General features: G+C 45.4%; 1 protein-coding gene across 1 annotated transcript in view; it reads right to left on the bottom strand.

Annotated features, from left to right (window-relative positions):
* SOX5 (SRY-box transcription factor 5) overlaps positions 1 to 22,253 on the bottom strand; it is a gene marked incomplete at both ends in the record, with an annotated part of 374,117 nt that overhangs the window by 87,380 nt on the left and 264,484 nt on the right. Inside the window, 1 exon segment of the mRNA XM_080706224.1 lies at positions 13,683 to 13,768. Coding sequence (XP_080562350.1) covers positions 13,683 to 13,768 — 86 coding nt within the window.

Below are 22,253 nucleotides of genomic sequence, written 5' to 3' on the forward strand. Positions count from 1 at the left end.
AACCAAAAGAATCAGAGGTGTCAATAGAGATTCCCCATGCCATGATTGCAGAGGCAGTTGAAATTCATAGAATGGCACATTCAAAATATGATCCATCATAACGTATGCAAACTTTAAAAATTAAAAAAATGACACAAATGCAAAAAATTTAACTTTATTTTATTGTATTGGTGCTAGTGATTAAACCCAGGGCGATTCTAACTCTGAGTTACACCCAGCCCTTTTTATTTTTTATTTTTAAAATTTGCAGAGGCTGGCTGCGAACCTGAGATCCTCTTGTTTCAGCCTCTCAAGTGCTGGGGTAACAAGTATTTGCTACCACACTTGCCTAAAAGCTTTGACTTTTAATTCTTAAAAATAGTTTAGCTTTTCTCAACAAGAAAGCATTAGAAAAATAGGGAGGTGGCTACCATGGTAGAGAGTAAAGATTTTGTAAAATGCCACACAGTTGGGATCGATCCCTCCACATCTCGACATGTCCATGTGGGTGTAGAGAATAAATAACAAGTGTTGGCATGTGCAGGAGAGTGGGAGCTAGGGCCTCCGCCCACCGTCTGAGATGACACCAGCACCAGGAGCTGATGGTGGCCTGGTAAACAAACAAGTGAAAGCAATGCACCTCCATCTCCGCTGATGCTAAGAAGCCAACCGCGCAGGGCTTTCTTGGTGTTAAACAATGAGCTGTGCTCCTCCTCCGTTTCTTTTGTTTTTCCCCTCACTACGAGCACTCAGGTTTCCCCATCTCTGAAGCATATGGCTTGAGGCAGTCACTCCTAACAGGAGTACGGCCAGGGTGGGCTGTTATCAGTGTTCTGGTCGAAATGGAAGCCTTCCTAATTGATTTTTTCAGGGTATTTAGTTTTATTAATAGAAAAAAATGAATTTGGATGAAAAGAAATTTAGGCTAATCCCTTCTAAGGGCTAGGATGTCACCACTTTTACTTAGACGCAGCACATAAGCAAAGAGGTCGCAGGCATCGTGACCTCTGAGACCCTCCCTCTTTCTACTTGGCGATATCAGTTCTGGAGTGTGGCTTCTTTGCTCGTATCTGGTGACTTTTAAAACTATCTAGCCCATTTGAATTTCTTTTCTTTAAGTGTCTATTTAAAAAATGTTCAATATCATTAGCAACCAGACAGATGCAAATCAAAACTACCCTGAGATTTTACCTAACTCCAACTAGAATGGCAATCATTCAAAACACAACAACAAATGCTGGCAAGGATGTGGAGAAGTAGGAACTCTAAAACACTGCTGGTGAGATTGCAAATTAGTGCAACCATTTTGGAAAACAGTATGGAGGATCCTCAGAAAAATGCGAACAAACTTACCATATGATCCAGCAATACCACTTCTGGGTATCTACCCAAAAGATAGGAAATCAAACTACCAAACTAGTGCATGTGTATCTATGTTCATAGCTGCACAATTCACCATTGCCAAACTATGGAAACAGCCAAGATGTCCATCAACAGATGAATGGATTACAAAACTACAGGTTATGTACACAATGGAATTTTACTCAGCCATTAATAAGAACAAAATTACATCATTTGTGGGGAATTGGACGGAACTGGAGAACATTATGCTGAGATCAGTCAATCACAAAAGTAAGAAATTGGATGTTCTCCCTAATATGCTGAAGCTCGGGAGAAAAAGAATCATAGGAGAAACTCTACATGAAGAAGGATAAACTGCAGATAAGCAAATAAGGTGACTTAATGAGGGGCTGGTGGTAGAAGGAAACACCCTAATGTACATGATGTACACTCACAAAGATCTAAGTCCATCAGCAAGCCAACCATGAGAAGGAGGAGGGGGAGGGGTGGGGGGATTGGGGAAGGGCTAACTGGGTTGTGTGGACGTCTGTCTCTACCTTCTGTACCCCAATAAATGTATGACTACAATGCACCAATTAAAAAAAAGAAAAGAAAAGAGCTGTCTCACCAAAGAGTAAGTCATTCTAAACAAGATAGTTCTTCCATGTTTTCACAACTGCGGGGGGACAAAAAAGTAGTCTGTGACCTAGAACTTGATGAACAAGAGAGAGGAAGGAAGAACTGAAGAAAAGAGGTGAGGAGAGAGAGAGAGAGAGAAAGAGAGAGAGAGAAGAGAGAGAGAGAGAGAGAGAGAGAGAGAGAGAGAGAGAGAGAGAGAGAGAGAGATTACCAGAGGATGCTTGTGAGACAGAGGAGAAAAGAGAAAAAGAGAGAAAAAAGGGAAGGCAAAAACTTTAAGAAAAACACAGAGAGGCAGATATTCAAGAAATATGATGGGACAGGTAGCGTTCTGGAAGTATGTTTCTATTTAAAAGTCTTTAAGAGCTGTAAGCACCAAAAGTTACACAGTGCCTAGCCAGTCAGTCGGTTGTGCCACCTGAGAAAGAAAGGTGGTATGATTTTCTAGGATGGGCCGACTCATGTGGAATGGTTGCCCGGTTCTGACAGCCCTGTGAGTGTGTCGCTCCTGCCTGCAGGCTGTCTCCTGGGTAACCCAGCATGGCCGACCTGCCCACCTTCCTTCCCATCCACAAGGTGCGCCTCTGCTGAGCAGGTCTTCAGTGCTAGCTTGGCTGCTGCCGAGATTCCAGAGCTTTCCTTGTGAGCGTCCTTTATCAGTAATTACCTCTTCAGCCTCTTCCCTGTTTCCCTTGACAGCCCATGGAGACACGTGTCTGTGAGTCAGGGTGTGGAATCCCCTTTCTGAGGATGTCTGAACTGGTTACTCTGTTCACGTGTATTTGGCTCCACTTTACCCGTTCTTCTCTAAGATGCAGGTGGGACAGCTCTACTTCTAAGCCTTTTGAGATGAAGAAAAACTGAACTTTGGGCAAGTTAAAGGATTTCAGGCTGGGTTTACACCTTGGTGAGAGGCAGGCTGTGCCTAGAGACCTTGATTCATTAGGCATGTGTTGGACAGCACAAAGTCGAAAGGATTTCCGTAGTTAGGCAACTGCCTGACTGCTTCCACGATGCCCTGGGTATCTGTCCTTGTGCGAAACGCTCCTCCTTGTAACACAACACCACAACCTTACGCCAATACAGTGGCTTTCCCTGCGAAGGGGAAAGCTTGTTCCTTTCACAAACAGCCACTGATGCCTTATGAACAAAGCTCTAGTGACTCTCACAGAAGGAAGGAAATGATAGATCATTTTGATTTTTAGTTAGAATTGGAATACAAACTGACATGTGGATGGAAAGCTTTCCTGCTTGCATTAAACACGAGGTGTGCAAATCCACTCATACTTCTGGGAAATGAGTAAGTTTTGAGTGGTAATATCAGAAAACATTTTTGATATTTATTTTAAAATTGCATATTTTATTAAAAGTACCTCTTATCCTAAAAATTCATTTTTTACTTCCTATGGTATTTATTTAGACTTGTTAGAGGCGGTGCAAAGAAACATTCAAAAGCACTGCATGGGGGCACGTAGGACTTGACGCTCTCTCTACATATGAGCACTGACACAGAGTCTGGAAGCTGCGTTGCAATAACCACCCAGATGATCTGTGGATGAGTGAACACGTTGCCGCCACCCCCAGAGAGTCTCACGATGGGCCTTTACATCTACCACCCTGGGGAAGAAGTCATTTCCTCGTAGGCAGGGCACTCTGCCTCAGTGGTTTTAACTGACTTTACATGCTCTCCTGCAAAGGAGATCCACAAAAACGATCCTCCATACCCTAATTTTCCAGGCTTTCTTAAAACAATTAAACATAGTTTTAATGGCAACTAAAGAGGCTCGATAACCAGCACACAGGACCTTATCAATGATAATATTTTCTTTGCCCTCAGCACTTTCCAAATATCACCTCATTTAAGGCTCCAAAGGGTATCAGTTACACGCACACCTTACAGACCAGACGCTGAGACGCGGCCCGGCCAGGTAACGCTCCGAGTCGCAGCCCAAAGGGAACCACACCGCGGCCGCAGCCTGGGGCCTCTGCAGGTCCGGCTCTCACACCCGCTGCCTCAGGTGGCTTCTTACACTTGACAGTGTCTCCCAACAGTGCTCCAAAGACAGTGCTCTGGGGAAGAGCCACCTTTGCCTCTGCGCCCCCTTCTTTTTAATGATCACAAAGACATTAAATTGCTGCATAGACTCCACGGCTTTCCACCCTCTGCGGAGGGGAGCAGCTCAGGCACTCCAGTCACACGCTCCCACTGAACCACACGGGGACGGGCCACACTCGTGGATAATACTCAGCAGTGTTGGGACCGGAACAAAATAAACCCGTGTCTGTTCCTCGTAAGGGTCAGACGTTCTAATCTAGGTCAGTGGTCTTACTAAGGTGAGACTGCTCCTTGTGTAAGAGTCTACCCCAAGACTGGCTTGACTGCATTAAATAATACTTGTAACCGAACTAAACCAACAATACGGCTTAAGAACAGACTTTTAAGATGAGCCTTGTTTGTAAATTTCAAGAATATTAGCTTATCTTCTTATACATTGCCATGACTAAAACATTGACTATGTTTCTTGATAAAATTTTAAAAAACTGCGTACATTTACAATTACAACACATCCATATTGCTCCCAGAATTCTCTCTCTGGCTGGCCTCAAGCCCAGCAATCCTTTTTTGTTTGTTTGTGACACTAGGGATGGAACCCAGGGTCATTTGACCTCCGAGCTACACCCCCAGCCCTACTTTTTATTCTTTATTTTGAAACAGGGTCTCACTGAGTTGCAAAGGGCCTCACTAAGTAGCTGAGGATGGCCGTGAACTTCGATCCTCCTGTGTCAGTCACCTAAATGCTGGGATTACAAGTATGTGCCACCGCGCCCAGCTCCAGGAATTCTTTTAAGTGCATTGATTAGCCCAGAGCATTGTGGAGTCCCCTAGGCAGGTTGTGATTGGGAGGCCACAGGACGGTGACCCACAGCCTCATTGATTTAGTGCAGGCAAGGACAGAACTTCCAGTGCGACCTTTAGGCTCGCCCTGGGTGTGGCTGGCCATTCCAGTGACAATGGGCACTGGAAACTCCCATGAACTGGTTTTTTGGTCAGTGTGTAAGGAGACAATGCACAGCTGTAGTAGGCAAGAAAACTACACTGTTTCAATTATTGTAGCTTTATATGGTTTGAAATCAGAAAATATATATCTTCTAGCTTTGTTCTTTTTCAAGATCGTTTTGGGTACCTAGACTCCATATTCCATATTAGGATAGATTTTTTTCTGAAAAATAAATATATAAATATATGATAGTTTCACCTAAAAAATAGAAAAAAAATATTCTCTGGTAAGAAAGAAAGCAAAAAGAAATATTGAAATGTTATCTTTAAGTCACCAAAAGCTTGGTATCAGACAAATGAAACTGTTCTGTGAGATTATCATTTTTAATTTTAGATAAATTGCCATAATACTAGATGTCAACTACTAAGCCAAGCATGGGAGGGAGGGATAGGGAGAGAATGGGGTGGGGATTGGGTGGGGGCTGACTGGGAAAAGTGTGCATGTATGTCTACAAAAGTATGTATCCTACTATGATGTATGAATACAGTGCACCAATAAAAAAAATAAATAAATAAAAAGAAATGGCATGAGAAGGACACCGCGTGTGTGTCTCCACCGTCCACGTGTACAGCTGCTCCCCAGCCCTGGGTGGCCGCACCCTGGAGCTGTCCCTCATAGGCTCTCACTCGCAGTGCATCCTGGGAAGGTGCTGGGCTCTGACTCCAGCCCCGTAGCACTGGAGAGCCAGAGGAAAGGCTGGCTGCATGTCCCAGGCCCATTTGCATATGTTCTTCAGCATGCAGAATGCCTCTGTATGTAAGTTAATTGTTGTCTCTATTAATACATATGCAAATAACTCCCCGTGCAGCTGTGCCCGGCTAATCAGATGTGTGCTTCTGTCTGTCTGCCCCAGGCTGAGGGTCAGAAGCAGAGGGAAGAGGGAATCCAGTCTTTAAACCTGTAGGAAGACCCACTGGGGCAGACAGAGGTCCGACAGTCAGCACGTGGCCCGCCAAGGGGACTGCGGAGAAGCTGGATCACTCTTCCCCCACAGAAACGGCTCTGATCTACAAGCCACGCTTTGCAGGGTGTACTCGGCAGGTAAAGAGGAGTATTTAGAAGCACTCAGCCTTGCAATTCAAAGACAAGAGCTAGTCAGGCCCGGAGCACATCTAGATCTTTCCAGAGTTCCTTTTCCGATTGGTTTTCTGGGGCTTTCTCTTGGCCACACACCCAACGCCATGCTCAGGAGCTCACGGTGTTGGGAGGAGCACGCACTTAATTGCGTCCCGTCCCAAGTGCCGGCCTTTGCAGAGACCGGCAGAAACTGGATAAGGTGAACCTCAGTTTTCTATCCATGTCTGCTGTGGTGTTACTCTATGGCACAGAAGGGAAGTCCTGCTGTGGCACACACAGTCGTTTGACATGACGAAGGTGCCTTCAGCTGCTCAGTCATGGGAGTCGCTTTCCTCTGTGGCCACGGGGACCTGCCTCTTCTCTGTCCTTGGGCGCACCCGGCCCCTCAGGGAGGTTTCTAGTTACCAGAGCTCCGGTGATTCCAGCCATGACAACGTGCAATCTTAGGCCTTCATTCCAGAAACATTATTATAAATTTTTAAAATAGTCCTACTAAAATTATTTTAAAGTTTAATTAATTCAATAAAAATTCATGATTGAATGCTACTTGCTTATTTTGAGTAAAATATGACCATCCAAGGAGAATTTCAATCTTTTTTCCTTCTGCTTATCACTGTTAATCACTGGTTGGAGTCGACATTTTTGGCTTCCTATAGGTAGAACAGGTGGCAACCATCTTGGCCAAGACAAATGCTGTATTTATAAAGTGAGAAATAAGTGGGTAAATATTTTCTTCTAATTTCAAGTCTTAGAAGCCTAGCTAAGAAATGAAATAAGATCCTGTAGTACCACTATCACTACTAAAAGATTCATGATGTTCATTAAGTAAAATGCAAATGAACAAGAATGAATATGAAAAATATTAGCTAGAGGACTGTCGCCACCATTTGATTTTATTAATTAGAAACAGACGATTCACTTAGCTGATTTCCTCTAATCACAAATGTCCCCAAAATTCAAAGTATAATTTTATTTTGTCCAAATACTTGTACTCATGATTTAATATGTAAATGAAGCTAGACTAGTCGTACTTAAATGAACACCCCTTTTTTAAAAAAGAGATTAGAAGAACAAGTATCGAAATCCCTATTGCGCTGACTACATTATGATAAGAGGATGAAGCAATGGGCCGACCGATGCTATGAATACTTCATATACACAGATAAACACACACACACACATCCTGATTTATGGTGGGAAGAAAAAAAGAGAAGTCAGAAGAAGAGGAACGCAAAAAGACAGGATGCGAGGGAGATGGAACGGTAAACTTGGTGCATGAAATTGCTAATTGGCTGCTTCTATCCTGGCAACTATTTTGGTTACTATTTCAATAACTATAACCTTCAATTACTTATAAATAATTTACTTCAGGGTTGTTCTGGCAAGACAAGACATACTAAGTCAAATAAAAACGTCCTCCATACTGCGTACTCTTATGTCTGTCTCTACACGTATTCACACATGACACAGGAATATTTGGACATTGCAATATTTGCTCTTTTACTTATAAATTGTAATGATTTTGAAGGAAGTGGACAAACTGCAGTCAGCGCTCAGCCCATTCCTTATCCAGTAGCCTGTGGTTGTAACAAGAAGGAGAAGCAGGAGACAGCGAGGCCTTTCTGGCTCACTAAGAACCTGCCGATATGGGCTGAGAAACCCAGGTCCCTGGCTGTTACACTGATAGAACTTGCTCTGGAAATTAATCATACACTGGTCTATTTTATTAGAAGCTCTCCTACTGAATAGTGGTGAGATTACAGTGCCTCTCATTTTTCCAACAGGCATTAAGCATCTGCTATGTAGAGGTGTTCTTGTGGTCCTCCAGATACAGCTGCAGATAGCGAACCCCTGTCCTGGTGGGACAGCGCTTCTGGACCAGACGGTGCACGAGGGCTGCAGCCCATAAGGCGCCGGCTCAGCCAAGACGCGGGTACCACAAGGGAAAAAAGGAACGGGGAGCTCAGGAGTCAGGGAGCTCAGGAGTCGGCATCCTGGAAAGGTTATTTTGTGGTTGAATAGGCTGGCTGGGCAAAGCACAGCCACCAGCCGGGAAGGCTGAGGCCTGCACCAGCCTACCGCCTCAGCAGCAGAGAAGAGCTGGTGCTGTGGGAAAGACAGCCTAGTGAGGGTGGAAGGGAAATGGCAGGAAAGACACTGGGATTCTGCAGCTCCCGACATGGCGCACAAACCCATGAGAGCGTCCCTAGGTGTCTTCTCTTTAAATACTAGCTGATTACACAATTGCAGCATTTTCTTATTGAACTGCTTTCTGGCTCTTGCTTTTCCTTTTGAGGCAGTGGTGCTTCTGAATATTTACTTTCTGCCCATCTCTATTTTAAAAAGAGGGAGACCATACAGGAACCTCACCGTTGATACTGAGCTTCACCCCACTATCGTATGGCAAGGCAGCTGTTTGAGAAAAACAGATAACTTCAAAGTTTCCAGCAAGTGTAATGCGAGGACTCATTCTTCCTCCTTTCAATGAACACGTTTATGGAGTAAAAGCCCAAGCGCTTGGTGAAGTGTGAGCAGGGTGAGTCGCTAGCGTCGTGGGTGCTGTTATCAGGCAGAAGCCAGAAAGCAAGGTTTAAGGCATAGTCTAGAAGTGGGCCACAGCATGCTCCTGGAACACGGGGACCTACATGAGAGCAGGATGGAACCACCAAGGTCTTCCCTGAACATCCCGTTTCTACGGGATGCCTCAGGCGTAGGAGGGAGCTGGCCTGAACAGATTGATGGACAGACGCTCCTCAGGAGGGGCACGTGAACCAGTGTGAGCAAACTGACCGGAGGTCCGCCAGAGGCCACGGCGGGGAGTTCAGAAAGCAGTGAGGGCCCTGATGTAGAAGAACAGAAGTTAGGGTGGAAGGAGCTGGTGGAATCCCGATGTGCTTAGTAGGGGGGGCGAACAGTGCAGGGAAGAGGGAGGAAGAGGAGTTACGGTCAGTGCTGCTGTTCCTTGCTAGGGAATGGGCTCAAGTCATTTGCTAAAGCCAGGGAATGAGTGTTGGGCCGGGAACACGGTTGCTAATGAGCACCTCGCTGGAAGGCTTGGGGCTCTCTGCGGCTCTGTTTACTCTTGGTAGCCAACAGGCACTTGGCTCTGTGGCTCAGGAGCTCAGGGAAGACTCAGAAGCAGGAAGGAGACACAGATTTGTTACAAGGTAAATAAAACTGTGTTTGGCACAATATGCTAATTGCCATTATTTATATACGTAACCTACATTAAGCCAATTATTTTTCCATAACAAATTAAGATATATATGACAATTTTAAAAATATTTAACCATTCTTAAAAGTATGCAGAAAGGTGATTTTTTTTACCTAAAGTATTTATGATAATGGTAACCATCTCCCAAGATATGAAATCATAGTTAAGCCGTAAATATGGTTTTATTAAAAACATGCTATTTTGTGTGTCTTTTAAAATGACTACTTGTGCCGGGCGTGGTGGCGCATGCTTGTAATCCCCGCACTTGGGAGGCAGAGACAGGAGGATCACGCTGGTTCAGAGCCAGCCTCGCTGGCTTAAGAGACCCTGTTTCCAAATTAAAAATATATAAAATAGGTCTGGGAGTGTAGCCCAGAGGTAGAAGGGCTTCCAGGAACCCCAGTACCACCAAAGGAAAAAAAAAAAAACAGACTACTTGTCTCTATTCTTTCTTTAATAGAGTTTCTGATTTTACTTATCATAATATTGTCCAAGTGTGAAGAATCATAGGCAAAATAAAGGTTATTGTAAAGGAAACCCAAGTAGTAGGTAAACAAAGTCAGTCTCGGTGGGGACACAGCACAGTGTCCTTTCTTAGGTCTAGGTGGTCAGACTGAAGCACCGGGGTTGGCCAATCTACATAGAGGCCTGTCACTGTGATGCCTGTGCGACCCCAGTGCGGTCAGCACACAGAGTATTTGTGTTAGTACCAATTAACCAGTGTTATTGTTATGATTTGATTAGCCAGTTACTGAGTTAGCGAACGTCTTCAAAGGAGCAGTGTCTCCAAGGTTTAAAATAAAATCTCCTGCACTTGGAGAAGCAAATGTAATTGCTTTAGAAAACTGGAGTTTGGACTCTGTGGCTCAGTCTTCTTTTTTTGTCAGTCCTTTAACAGATACAGAATGAGATGACCTTTGTGAAGCCCTCACCAGAGAACCGCGTGTGAGACAGTGTGCCACAGACCCTGGCCGGGCGCGGGATGCCCACTCACTGCCACAGTGGTTAACAAGGCCAGAGGGAATCGTGACCTCTGGGCCGGAGGAGAAAGAAACACCCTCACGTCTTACTTAAAATATGCAAACCCAGGCTGGCCTGGTGGTGCACGCCTGTAATCCCAGTACTTGGGAAGCTGCAATGGGAGGATCGCAGGTTCTTGGGCAGCCTCAGCTATTTAGTGAGGCCCTCTGCAACTTAGTGAGACCCTGTTTCAAAATAAAGAAAAAACAATAGAGCTCGGGGGCATATCTTAGAGGTAGAATGCCCTCAGGTTCAATCGCCAAAAAAGATAGTAAATAAATAAATAAATAAATAAAGTAAAATATGTGAACCATCCCGCCTCTCCACGTCTGCGATGGCGTGTGAACTTAGAAGACTGCATTCCACTCGGTCGTTCCCTGTGGCCTCCCAGCCACTACCCAGCTCATCCTTTTACTGCGGCTCAGGATGTAAGCCTCTGAGCCCACCGCTCCCTACACTAAGGCAAGCAAAACTGAACCAGAGACAGCAGAAAACTAAGTCAAGAGGCCAGCACCAAGAGTCATGACTGGTGCTAAAGACCCCAGGACTAGAACCCGGCAGCACTGGAGCGCAGGCCCCTGGCTGGCAGGCTGAGGCCCTCTCCAGCCTCACAGTCCTCTCTGCCCATGGCCCATCACAGCCGCAGGAGCGGCGTCTGCTGAGCCAGGTGAAGACGTGGTACCTCATGGCGAAGGAGACTGTTCTCCAGCAGGATGAGATCTCAGAAACAGGGGCACCCGGACGCTCAGACCTTGAGATTGTGTAGAATGTGATTCAAAGGAGAGCTTGGAGAACAGTAAATCTGACTCATGCAGAACACCCCACTCACATGAGAGCTCTCGGACACAGGCTAAGGAGCTTGGGATGGATTCTTTGCGAGCGTTAGGCTGCAACCTTCTGCTAGGACCTGCTAGTTTGGTGTTCTCTGGCCCGTCGGTAGGCTTGTGAAGAAGAGAAGGATTGGGGTGGTATTTTAAAGCAAGATAAGAGAAATAGGTATGTTGGGTGTTTCTGGAGAATGTTGAAAACAAGTTCAGGAGTCTGTGAATGTAGTGTCAGGAATGACTAGGAAAGGAAGTGGCACAGGTACCCCAGTGGACAGACAGACAGACAGACAGGAGGACAGACAGACAGACAAGCAGACAGAAGGACAGACAGTCAGACAGACAGGTGGACAAGCAAACGGACATATGGGCGAACAGACAGACAGGTGGACAGGCGGATGGACAGACAGACAGAGACGGAATTAATGTGTGAGCACATGAAGAGAAGTGAGCGGCTTTCTGGTAGAGAAGCTGTGAATTGCTACTTTTCACACTCTACTACTGGGTGGATTATTTGAGACTCTACTGAAAACCCACAAATTTAATGAGTACAAAATTTCTTACATAAAGATAACTTTATAAGCCATGGTTGATGGCACACATATGTAATCCCGGGTACTTGGAAGACTGAGGTAGTAAAACTGGTAGATTGAGGTTGGCCTGGGCAATTTAGCAAGTCTCTATCTCAAAGAGAGAGAAAGCAGGGAGGGGGTGGGGGGAGAAGGAGAGAGAGATAGAAGAAGAAGAAGGAGGAGGAGGAGGAGGAGGAGGAAGAGGGAGAAGAAGAAGAAGAAGAAGAAGAAGAAGAAGAAGAAGAAGAAGGAGAAGAAGAGCGAAGAGAAGAAGAAGAAGAAGAAGAAGAAGAAGAAGAAGAAGAAGAAGAAGAAGAAGAGCGAAGAGAAGAAGAAGAAGAAGAAGAAGAAGAAGAAGAAGAAGAAGAAGAAGGAGAAGAAGAAGAAGAAGAATTTTGTCCCATTTCCATATTAAACTCTAGTTAAAGAGCAGAAAATAATTTTAAAATATTTTCTAATCTTAAGAAAATCTTATAAGAAGGGAACTCAAATGTTCTAACACTACCACTACAGGACAAGAGATTGAGTGTCTGGCAAAGCTAGCTTCTTGGGGTCCTTCAGTGAACCCAGAGGATGACCCGCGTCGTCCTCACTAGCCCCGCGATGAAGGGGTAAGACAGTATCCGACTTGCTCTGAAAATTAGCATCCTAAGTTCTAACAGTCCTGGCACACACTCAGACCTCGCTGGATCCCTTCCTGCCGCCTGTGGCCCCACCCACTCTCCTTCCACCTATTACAGCCACTTCTCCCATTGTGCCTCCTCCCCAGAGGCCATTTCAAAGGATAACAAATATTGTGTTACTTTCATGTCCCCATGCCTCTAACACTTCCCAAGGTATTTCCAGCTCAAAGAAACAGACGCTCACCGTGCAGTTTTTTATAGAAAAGGTGGAATAGAACTGAATGGTGTTAACCTGTGTAGAACACAGTATGTCTCAGCTTCCACACTGCTACTTCCTCCTGTGAAACTCAACTGGTCTTTCAAAACCCACCAGGTCTTTTGAGAAATCCGAGTGTGGACCACGTGTGTCTGCCTTTGGATGCTCTAATGCAAGACTGCATTTTCTTTAGACTAAGATCATCTATCACGACAATGCACTTTGATGATACCATTTAATTTTATTAAGTGCAACTGCTTTATATCTGGCTTTGCAGGCACACTGTGTCTTTCAAGCTGAGGAATAGATAAAATGTCGCACAAGAGACCCACCTAAAATTAGGTGATCTTCTATTCCCATTAATTGTATAATGATAAGGTCTACGAGAATGGAAGCTGCGGGGTATTTTGCAGGGTGAGGATTCAAGGATGGAGATCACGAGAGCTACCGTTACTACGATTCTACAGATTGTCTTTTCAACCTCGAAGACGCAACTTCTCCAATCGCTTGGACACCTGGCAAGTGCCCACGCATGCTCTTGGGTGTGCAGGGATGTGCGTTCCTCAGGGCGAGGGGGGTCTTACTTGGGACTCCTGGGATACGCTTATGCCCATGTGGGTACCCACTCTCCTTTCCCTGCTCAGCTGAGCAGGGGGACGAAGGGACGCCCCGAGTGCTCTGATAATACTGGGCATCGCGAACAACTGTAAATGACATCTGTGTTCGGTAGCCTCAGTGTGTGGGTCTGAATGTCTCTGACAGGGCTTTTTGCGGTTGTTCTTTTCATCTTGCTGGGGACCATTCTGTGATGAAATTTTATCATACATAATATCAAAGCAAAACTACAGCTCACTTCCTTCAGTCATAAGAATTTACAATAAGCTATCTTCAGTTCAGAAAACGGGACCAAAAAAGTGAAAAGAACTCGCATCTCAGATTTTGGCTGAGAACTCAGGATAAGTAAACTTTAAAACCTAAGCGGTGCCACGCTCATGCCGCGGGCAGTTTACCTTGCTGGGAGCGGTGAGGGCTGCTCCACGCCGCCTTAGCCTTGCTCTTCCTCAGCCTCTGGACTTACCTGCAGTTGGAGTGGCCCCAAGCCTGGCGTTGCTGCCGCCGCCGCCGCCATGGTGGTGGGGATCAGCTGGACGGGGTAGGGGTCACCTAAGTGGGAGAATAACAGAGGCGTGAGCGCCTTTTATCCACTCTCCACCTGCAAATTAAACTCCCGCATCCACTCTCCGCATAGCCTGCTTTTGTGTGTCTTTGCGAGACGTACTGAAAAGCCCAATTGTCCAGGCTTTCACCAGCACGCTTCACGGCTCTGGCAGGAGAGGAACGCAAATAAAAGCCACACGCAATTAAGGCGGAAACCTCATCCTGTTTTCACGGTGTATTTAGGAGAATGGGGGGAGTGCACACTGATCAGAGGGCTCTGCTTTATAACACACACACACACACACACACACACACACACACACACACACGTTTATGCGCGCACACACGCCTGACAAGCCTGTGGAGCACGGCAAACCTTGGCCAATTCACAGTGTCATTATTATCAAGAGAACGTAACTAAACTTACTTCTATTTTACAAGCTAAACACGAGAGATTTAAACAAAGTAACTTATCTTTGAATGCTATATGACTGCCTACATTAAAATCATCTCTAATATCTTGTGGCCAAATTCATAGTAAAAAAAAAACAAAACAAAATCATGTGTTTTCAAGTTATATAAAATGTTGGCATCTTTACTATTCCGGAAGTAAATGTTTACAGAATATTTTATGAAGACAACAAAAAAAATCAGGTGATTTGCTCCCAAAGGATTTTATCTAAAAATCAATCATAGTAATTTAAATTTAATCTTGAGTTTTATTATGGGAGCTACAGAAATGGGCACACACAGACAGGCACACACAGAGATTAATCTGCATATTTAATGCAAATCAAGAGTTTTGTTTTCCCTTACTAAAGAGGTGCAACAGAATTTTTGCATAAATCCCACTAATATGCTAATGACCTAACCAACAATGAGCATTATTACTCATTTGAAATATGACCATAGCAAATAATTGAAAGTAATAAATACAAGAACAATTTTGTAATATATAAACACTTGTGTGTGTGATGATACTGAAGACTGAACCCCAGGGGTTTTCTACCTCTGGGTTATACCTCCAGTTCTATCTTCTATTGTTTTTAATCTTGTTTGAAACAGTTTCTAAGTTCCAGAGGGCCTTGTTAAGTTGCTGAGGCTGGCTTCAAACATGCAATCCTTCTGTCTCAGTCTCCCAAGTACTAGGATTACAGGCATGCACTACCATGCCTAGCTAAAAACACATTAAAAAAAAATCTAGTTCATAAATAAACTTGCTGAATGTTACATGATAAAATTATAACTTCAGATAACTCAGTTATACAGTCATTAAAAATACTCAATGAGTGCCTGCTGCATGGTAAGCATTGCTCTGAAGACTAGAAAGAGAGTTTTGAAAAGACAAACACGTAGATTATGGAAATTTACTGAAGCTTAAGCCTTGGGGTTCTGGAAATGCCCCCAGGCAATTTGTTCATGAGATCAAATACTTTTATATTTGTCAGTTTCCTCGATATTATATCTCATTATGATTTACTGTTATAAATAAATATGTGTGTGCTGCATTTTTATTCTAAAGAGTATTCCTCAAATCACATGTTTTTCCTCAAATCACATGTTTTAGGCTTCAAAATACCTGAGTCCACCTCTGTTGATCTGGCCTTCCCAGAGCTTATAGTTATGGTAGGAAAAGGTAAGTGACTGATTAGTTTAGAATGCACTGACATTTCGGGGGGGAGGTAGAGAACGCTGTGGATTGTATTGTGGGGGCCCAAACCCGGCCTAAGAAATCAAGAAGAAGGTATATTTATATTGAAATCTGAAATACATGAAAGCCAGATGAGCAAAGATGTTCACGATGATTCCAAGTCAGAGGGAAGCTCTGTACCTAGCCCCGGGTCTGCTCCGTGGATCTGCTGATCTACAGAGAGTTGTTCTGGAAGGACCGACTGCTGGGCTATGGAGGAGCTAGGTGGCTTTGTGTGCATCTACAAGCAGCACCGAGGAGCATAAGCTTTATGCTACAGGGCAAAAGACGCCCAAAATGTGGGGAAGGGCTGCTGGAGTGAGCTCACTGGGACTATGAGCTGTAACCAACTCATAAACAGATGCTGCAACTGGACCCCAGTGGTGCCGTGGGATGGAAAGCAATGGAGATTTAAGTGATATTTAAGGGTGGGGCTGACAAAACTTAATAGCTGTTTACACAGGGGAGGAGACAGAATGCTGGGCAGCTCCCGGGTCTTCCCTTGAGCAGCTGCCTGACAGAGCACTCTTGGCTGGATTTGGAGTTATGGTCCAGGTTGAGCGAGGGATGGGGGTAATGTCGGGTACAAGAAACAAAAAGGTAAAAAGGAGACAGACAGCAATAGAAAGGGAATGCAGAAGAAAACTCTAATATAAGAACGTGGTGCTAAAGTACCTCCATCTTTACTCCCCAAACCAGCTCTCCTTTCCCGGCCTGCCTCTCCAAAATTTCTGAGAAATCTATAGATTCTAGAGTTAACTGAAAGAAACTATAATTACTCTGTGCCTTGTTGATAAGACGGATAGGATACCTCAAGGAGCCTGTAATTTAGGACCCTCTCCAGCTCATTTGTTGATCAGAGAGCAAAGACCTCGATCAGTCTCAGGACCCTGGGGATGGCCAAGCCAGCAGAAACTGCCTCGTCCTCCCTATAGCTGACCAGGTCACCAGACCACCAGGCTACAGGACGAGATCATCCTCACGCCTCCTGTAGCCCACCCCTCATGGAAGTCCCCTTGAGAAAAGAGCCCTGCGCCACCCAAGAGGTTTCTCTCCCTCTTGAGATGGCCCACATCTGCCTTGAATGTGTATGTTCTGCCTTCTGAAGTAAACCTTGATGTTTCTGACGGGGGTGTGCTAAAATTCTTTTCCATCGTGTTAGCCGAGGACCCCACCAATCCTGAGCTACCGAGTTGAGAAATGGACCTGTCATCCCAACAGGAAAGTCACAGTGAAAGGACCAGAAAGGTCTGTTCTGAACATTTTGAGTCTGAAATTACTTTAGACCTCCAAATGGAGGGGTTATTAGACCTTGGATACATATGTTGGAATTCTAGGGAGAAGTCCACAGAGGTGACAGACATTTGAGAGTGCTTAGCATGTGTCTGAAATATAAACCTCTAACCCCTGAGGGCACCATTTAGAAGCCAGCTGTAGATTTATAAAAAGACGCCCAAGGACTGGATGGTGACTGTACCTCTATGGTCAGAGAAAGAAACCTAGCAGAACAGACCGAAGAAACGTTGGCGTGGTGTTCCAAAAGCCAAGCAAAGGCCACTGGGATAGAATGGTCAATGTTTAAATGCTGAGCTAGTGAAGCGGAGGCCACTGGTAACTTAGCGTGCAGTGCTGGTGAACAAGAAACCCTTCTTGGGATGAATGCCATCCTGGAGAGTGAGAGAAAGCTCTAAGCGAGGCCCTGGGGCAAGAAGTATAGCCCTGTGCCCTTCAAGTGAAGATCCTGCAGAGCAGGGCCGGCAGCCCCCAGGGGTTGCAGAGTCCACCCTGCACTCTGAATAACAGAAACCCAGCCACTCCCCACTCCTCTGGGTCCCAGCGGAGTCCCAAGCCGCCCTGGGATGTGGACTGGACCTGCCAGCCTCCTCCTAACGCCCAGGGTGGCCACCAGAGGACTTTTGCTCTCCAGGCTGTTACAGAAAGACGTGCCCCGGCCTCCTCGCTGCAGCCAGCACCTAGGTGGTGAGCTGTCCTGGAGCAGCCAGCAGAGTAGAACAGGGCCAGCGAGCACAGGAACAAGGCCTGCAAGATCCCAGGAAGGGGAGCCTGGGAGCCTGGGCCGCCTGCAGTGCCCCAAGGCCTTGAGCCGGGCCCCCTGCCTGCCTGTCCACAGGAAAGCCTGCGCCAGATGCCGCTAAGATCTGGAGAGTTCGTACACCAGGAAGCATTTCATTTCTTCATCAGAAGTTAGACTTTAACGAGATTCCCAGGTGATTTGCGTGTTCACATTTGAGAACCGCTGGAGCAGAAAACCCAAAGCAGTCGCTAGCAGGAGATGGGCGATTCAGAGACTGTACAAACAGGTGGATGTGGGGCAGTCACGGCATGCTCGTGTGCTCCTGACAGGAGCCAGCAGAAGGGGGAAGCTTACAGGACTCGTGTCACATGACAGGGCTTTACCACTTGGTGTTTTAAACTACTTCACCTACAAAATTATCCGATTTTATAAAGGGAAATGTAAACGTTTAAAAGCTAAATTTGTATTTATACATGCTAACTAAAATAGCAAATGTTATTATGACATGACAATTAGAATTGACAATTTAAATGCTTACAATGATGTAACTCATTTGTATTTCTCATCTAATGAACATAATCTGAAAATTAGCTGAAGCAAAAGTGTAGAGGCAGTGGTGCTCTTCACGGGGATAATTCACTCTCCGTAATTTCCTTTCCCTGTTGTAAATTAATCAATTAATAAGCACTTATAATATCTGCCATGTGACTTGAACTCCACCGGGTGCCATCAGAGACAAATCGGTGTAACAAAGCAAACCTCGGTCGGCGTGCATGGAGCATCTGTCCTTTCTAGTTCTGTGCTTATCGGAGTCCTGTGACTATCAGGGAGTGCTACGGGAATGAAGGGTGAGCTCTTCAGAGACCGTGAGAGGTGACAGGAGCCTGGCTCTGAAGGCCCGCAGCGTTGGGGGCAGGCCGCACGGGTGGAACCAACCAAGGCCGGAGCGTAGAGTGTCCCTGCGGAGGCCAGAGAGGATGCCAGCCGCGAGGCGTGGCCACAGTGGAAGGCCGGCAGGCAGGCGACGTGCAGGGTCAAGGTCAAGGGGAATGTAATACAAGGCGGGAGGCGAGAAGTAAGGGTTGAACAAACATTACGGAGGTTCAGCTGAGCCGGGCATGAGCCACGCCGCCGGCAATCCCATTACGTGAGAGCCTAAGGCAGCAGGATCACAGGTTTGAGGCCAGCCTCAGCAACTTAGCAACAACCTATCTCAAAAAAGAAAAATATAAGCCGGCAGTGGTGGCGCACGCTTGTCATCTCAGTCCTTGGGAGGCTGAGACAGGAGGATTGCAGGTTCCAAGTCAGCCTTAGCTACTTAGTGAGGGCCCTCTGCAACTTGGTGAGACTCTGTTTCAAAATAAAAAATAAAAAAATAGGGCTGGGGGCGGGGGGCATAGTTCGGAGATAGAATGCCCCTGTTTCACTCTCCAACCTCACATAAAAGTAAAATAAAAATAATAAAAATAGATTGAAAATAAAGAGGTTAAATATTAAGAGGTCTTAAAGATGACCTGGATGTCTATTTCAGCAACACAGACCTAGTTGTATGTTTGGACTGACAGCAAACAAAAAGTATTTTGAATACTTATGCATTGGTAGCTTATAAGTCTTACTGATGAATTATAAGTCTATATTAAAATCCAGACTGCCCCAGAATAGTATTACAATCACATCTTAGAACTTTGTCTTTATCATTTCTGGAGTTCATGAATGCCCATTAATGAGATTCGCATAGTTATCTGCTTTAGAGCACACATATATAAATGTTACATCATACTCATGCCGTGCGGGATACCTACATATATATGTATATTTTCTGTATGTAACAGACATAAATGGAGCATTTGTACAAGGTAAACACTGTACATGGTGTAATGTGTTGAACTGAGCCCTCCACGATGTGCTGACATTCTAAGTAGGACCTCAGTGTGTGACTGCATTCGGAGCTAGGCCTTTCAAGAGGTGAGTAAGGTTAGCTGACGTCACCTGGCGGGCCTCAGTCAAATATGACAGGTGCCTGTGTTAGCAGCAGAGATGAGGACAGCACAAAGAACCTCTGAAGACCAGGTGAGGGTGCACGCACAGGCCAAGGAGAGGGCATGTCACAAACAACCCGCCTCCACCTGCACCTTGCACTCCCGGCCTCCCGATGGGGCGGCGCTCCTTGGTCTAAGCTACCTAATCTACAGCACTGTGTCACGGCCGCCCTGATGAGCTCAGAGTATCCGTACCACATACAGCTATCTATGTACATAGTTGGTTTTAAGCGAGCTGGAGCAACAGAAGACTGGATACAGGAAGCAGAATGACTCCTGCGGCCGGAATACATCCTTAATCATACGTAATTTCCAAAATACAAATATACAATCATGCCGGGCATGCTAACAGATTACAAAAGGGTGCCTTCTAAGGAGACACAAGGATGCCAGTACTGTCCTCTCCCCCCAGTCCGTGGACACATAACGTGCACGGGTCTACCTTGTTACAATTTGCACAGGCACAGAATATTAAGAACTAGTTTTGTCGAAAGCGGCCCCAAGTTGTGAAGTAAATATAAGTCAAATAACTGAGGAACTCTCTCACATAGCAATTCAACTCAAAATTAAGAAAATTCAAAATATATTTCATGAATGTATCACAGTTTTAAAGCGGACGTAGATTCAAATAAGATTTCAAGAGAAAGGCAGAATTAGTTCTTAGTGGCAAAGAAGAAATTCAGAAATATCTGGGAAAAGAAAAGATCTTTCACTGAAGTCAGTGCTGTCATTTATTTGTGCCATTCTCAATTAGCTGATCTAAGAAAATATTACAACAGGCTTATACTGTAAACACTTGATGAGGAGCTTCCTTAGTAAAAGCCTGATGATGGAAAAATCTGACTTTTAGAGTTCATTCAAGTGTAAGTTGTTCGAATCCACCTTCCACCACTTAAAAATAACTTCTCTTGCTCTTTCCTAGGTCTTACCCATTTGAACATTTTATCCCTAAGCCTTTCCAAAATTAATTCCTTCTTACTTCAAGGCCAGGCATGGAAAATTCTAGTTCAAAACTGAAAATTTTCAAAAAGTTTAAAAAGAAAAAAGAAAAAGGCATTAGGTGATTATTTTTGAAACTGAGTAGAACCTACGGAGTGGACGGCGCGTGGCGTGGCCAGCGCTTAGCCCGTGGGAGCCCGCTGCGGCGCCTGCAGATAGCTGGCTCCTGTCACTCCTGGCGTATCACGAAGGGCTCATGGCGCAGCTGTGAACAGGTGTAGAAAACGATCTTCGCACAGGTTGTTTAGTGTGAGGACAGGCAGAGCAGGGGTGGTCTCACCAGGGTGAGGACCAACCCCTCTGCCATTGAACATGTGCGTGTGGACCTCCTGGGGAAGTTGACAGCATCCTCTTTGCTGGAAAGCTGACTCATTCTCTTATGGAATTCTACTTGTTTTGTTTTATTTTGCCTTTTTGGGCAAACTCCAGATTATTTTTTTTCTCGGTACTTAGAAATATACACACTAATGATCCCTACACAACCCAATCCTGCCCTAGTAGAGATGCTAATCAAACAGGGGTGATGATGTAAACCAGTCCAACAATATTATGGTCCAAGAAGACTGCTGTTGAAGTACTCTGAAAACTTCACGAAAATAGCCTGGAAGGAGACGGGATGGTCGCGGAAGACTGCTCAAGATCCTCTAAGTGAGGACCGCTTTCCCTGCGGGGCCCACTGTGGGGCCGTTTTGTGTGTCGTCTGCCTGCTAGCTCTGCAGCAATCCTCCATCTGGGGGCCTCCCACCTCCAAATCTTGCCACTCTAGTTCCTGGCTGGGGTGCTGGCCAGGAGTTTAACACCCAAGGAAGATGAGGGGACCCCAAGGACGGGGCATCGGAAGGGAAGTACTTTCTTTCCCCTCAGAGCAGAGGAGTTGGCTGGTGTCTCCCGCTGGGGCAGTGCTAGCCCCTGGCAGGGTGCTGCCCACCATGGGTGTGGCCTCGACTCCCAGTGCCCCAGGCAGGAGGGCAGCTGAGAGCTGGGGCCTCACACAGCCCTGGGTTTACTCTGAAGGCAAAGCGTGGTCCTGGAGGACTCCAAGCAGGGAAGCCACGTGGCCTTACTGTGCTTAAGAGAGATCAGTTCTGGGCAAGGGGCAGAAGACTAAAGAGAGAGATGGGGAGAAAAACTACTGCACGGAATCCAGCGGGAACGATAGTGGCCCTGACACATGGCCAGAGGGAGGAGGCGGCTCAAGGACCAAGGAACCGGGAGGACGACACGCTGGAAAATCCCTGGGAAAATGCATGGTGAGGTCTAGCGCTTCATTCTGGAACGTTGTTTAGCAAAGAAATATAATTTCTCCCCAATAGCTATCAATTGTTTTAGCTCCATTTCTGAATAATTCATTATTCTCCCACGGATGTGGAATAGGGACAGCTAGCATATGTTGACTTTTAGAACTCTGCTCACAAGATTTGACATATACACATGTATACTTCCATGTATATGAATATGTATGTATAGAAAGTCTCGTTCAATCTCACAACAACTCAATGGGACAGACTGAAAAAATTTATGAATGTTCAGGAATATCTCACAGTTCCTAAGTATGGTAGTTATTCATATTTTTCAAAGAGAGGATTATGTTTTAGAAAATAGCATAGATTATTGTTAAAGCATTATGGTTTCCCATTTTTATAATAGATATGTTCATTTAATGTTAATTTGGCTAACACACAGTGAACACTGGCTCTAAACATTATATAGAAGGCACAGAAAACAGGG

The sequence above is a fragment of the Muscardinus avellanarius genome (genome assembly GCF_963383645.1).
Source record: "Muscardinus avellanarius genome assembly, chromosome: 11".
In the NCBI taxonomy this organism is placed as follows: Eukaryota; Metazoa; Chordata; class Mammalia; order Rodentia; family Gliridae; genus Muscardinus; species Muscardinus avellanarius.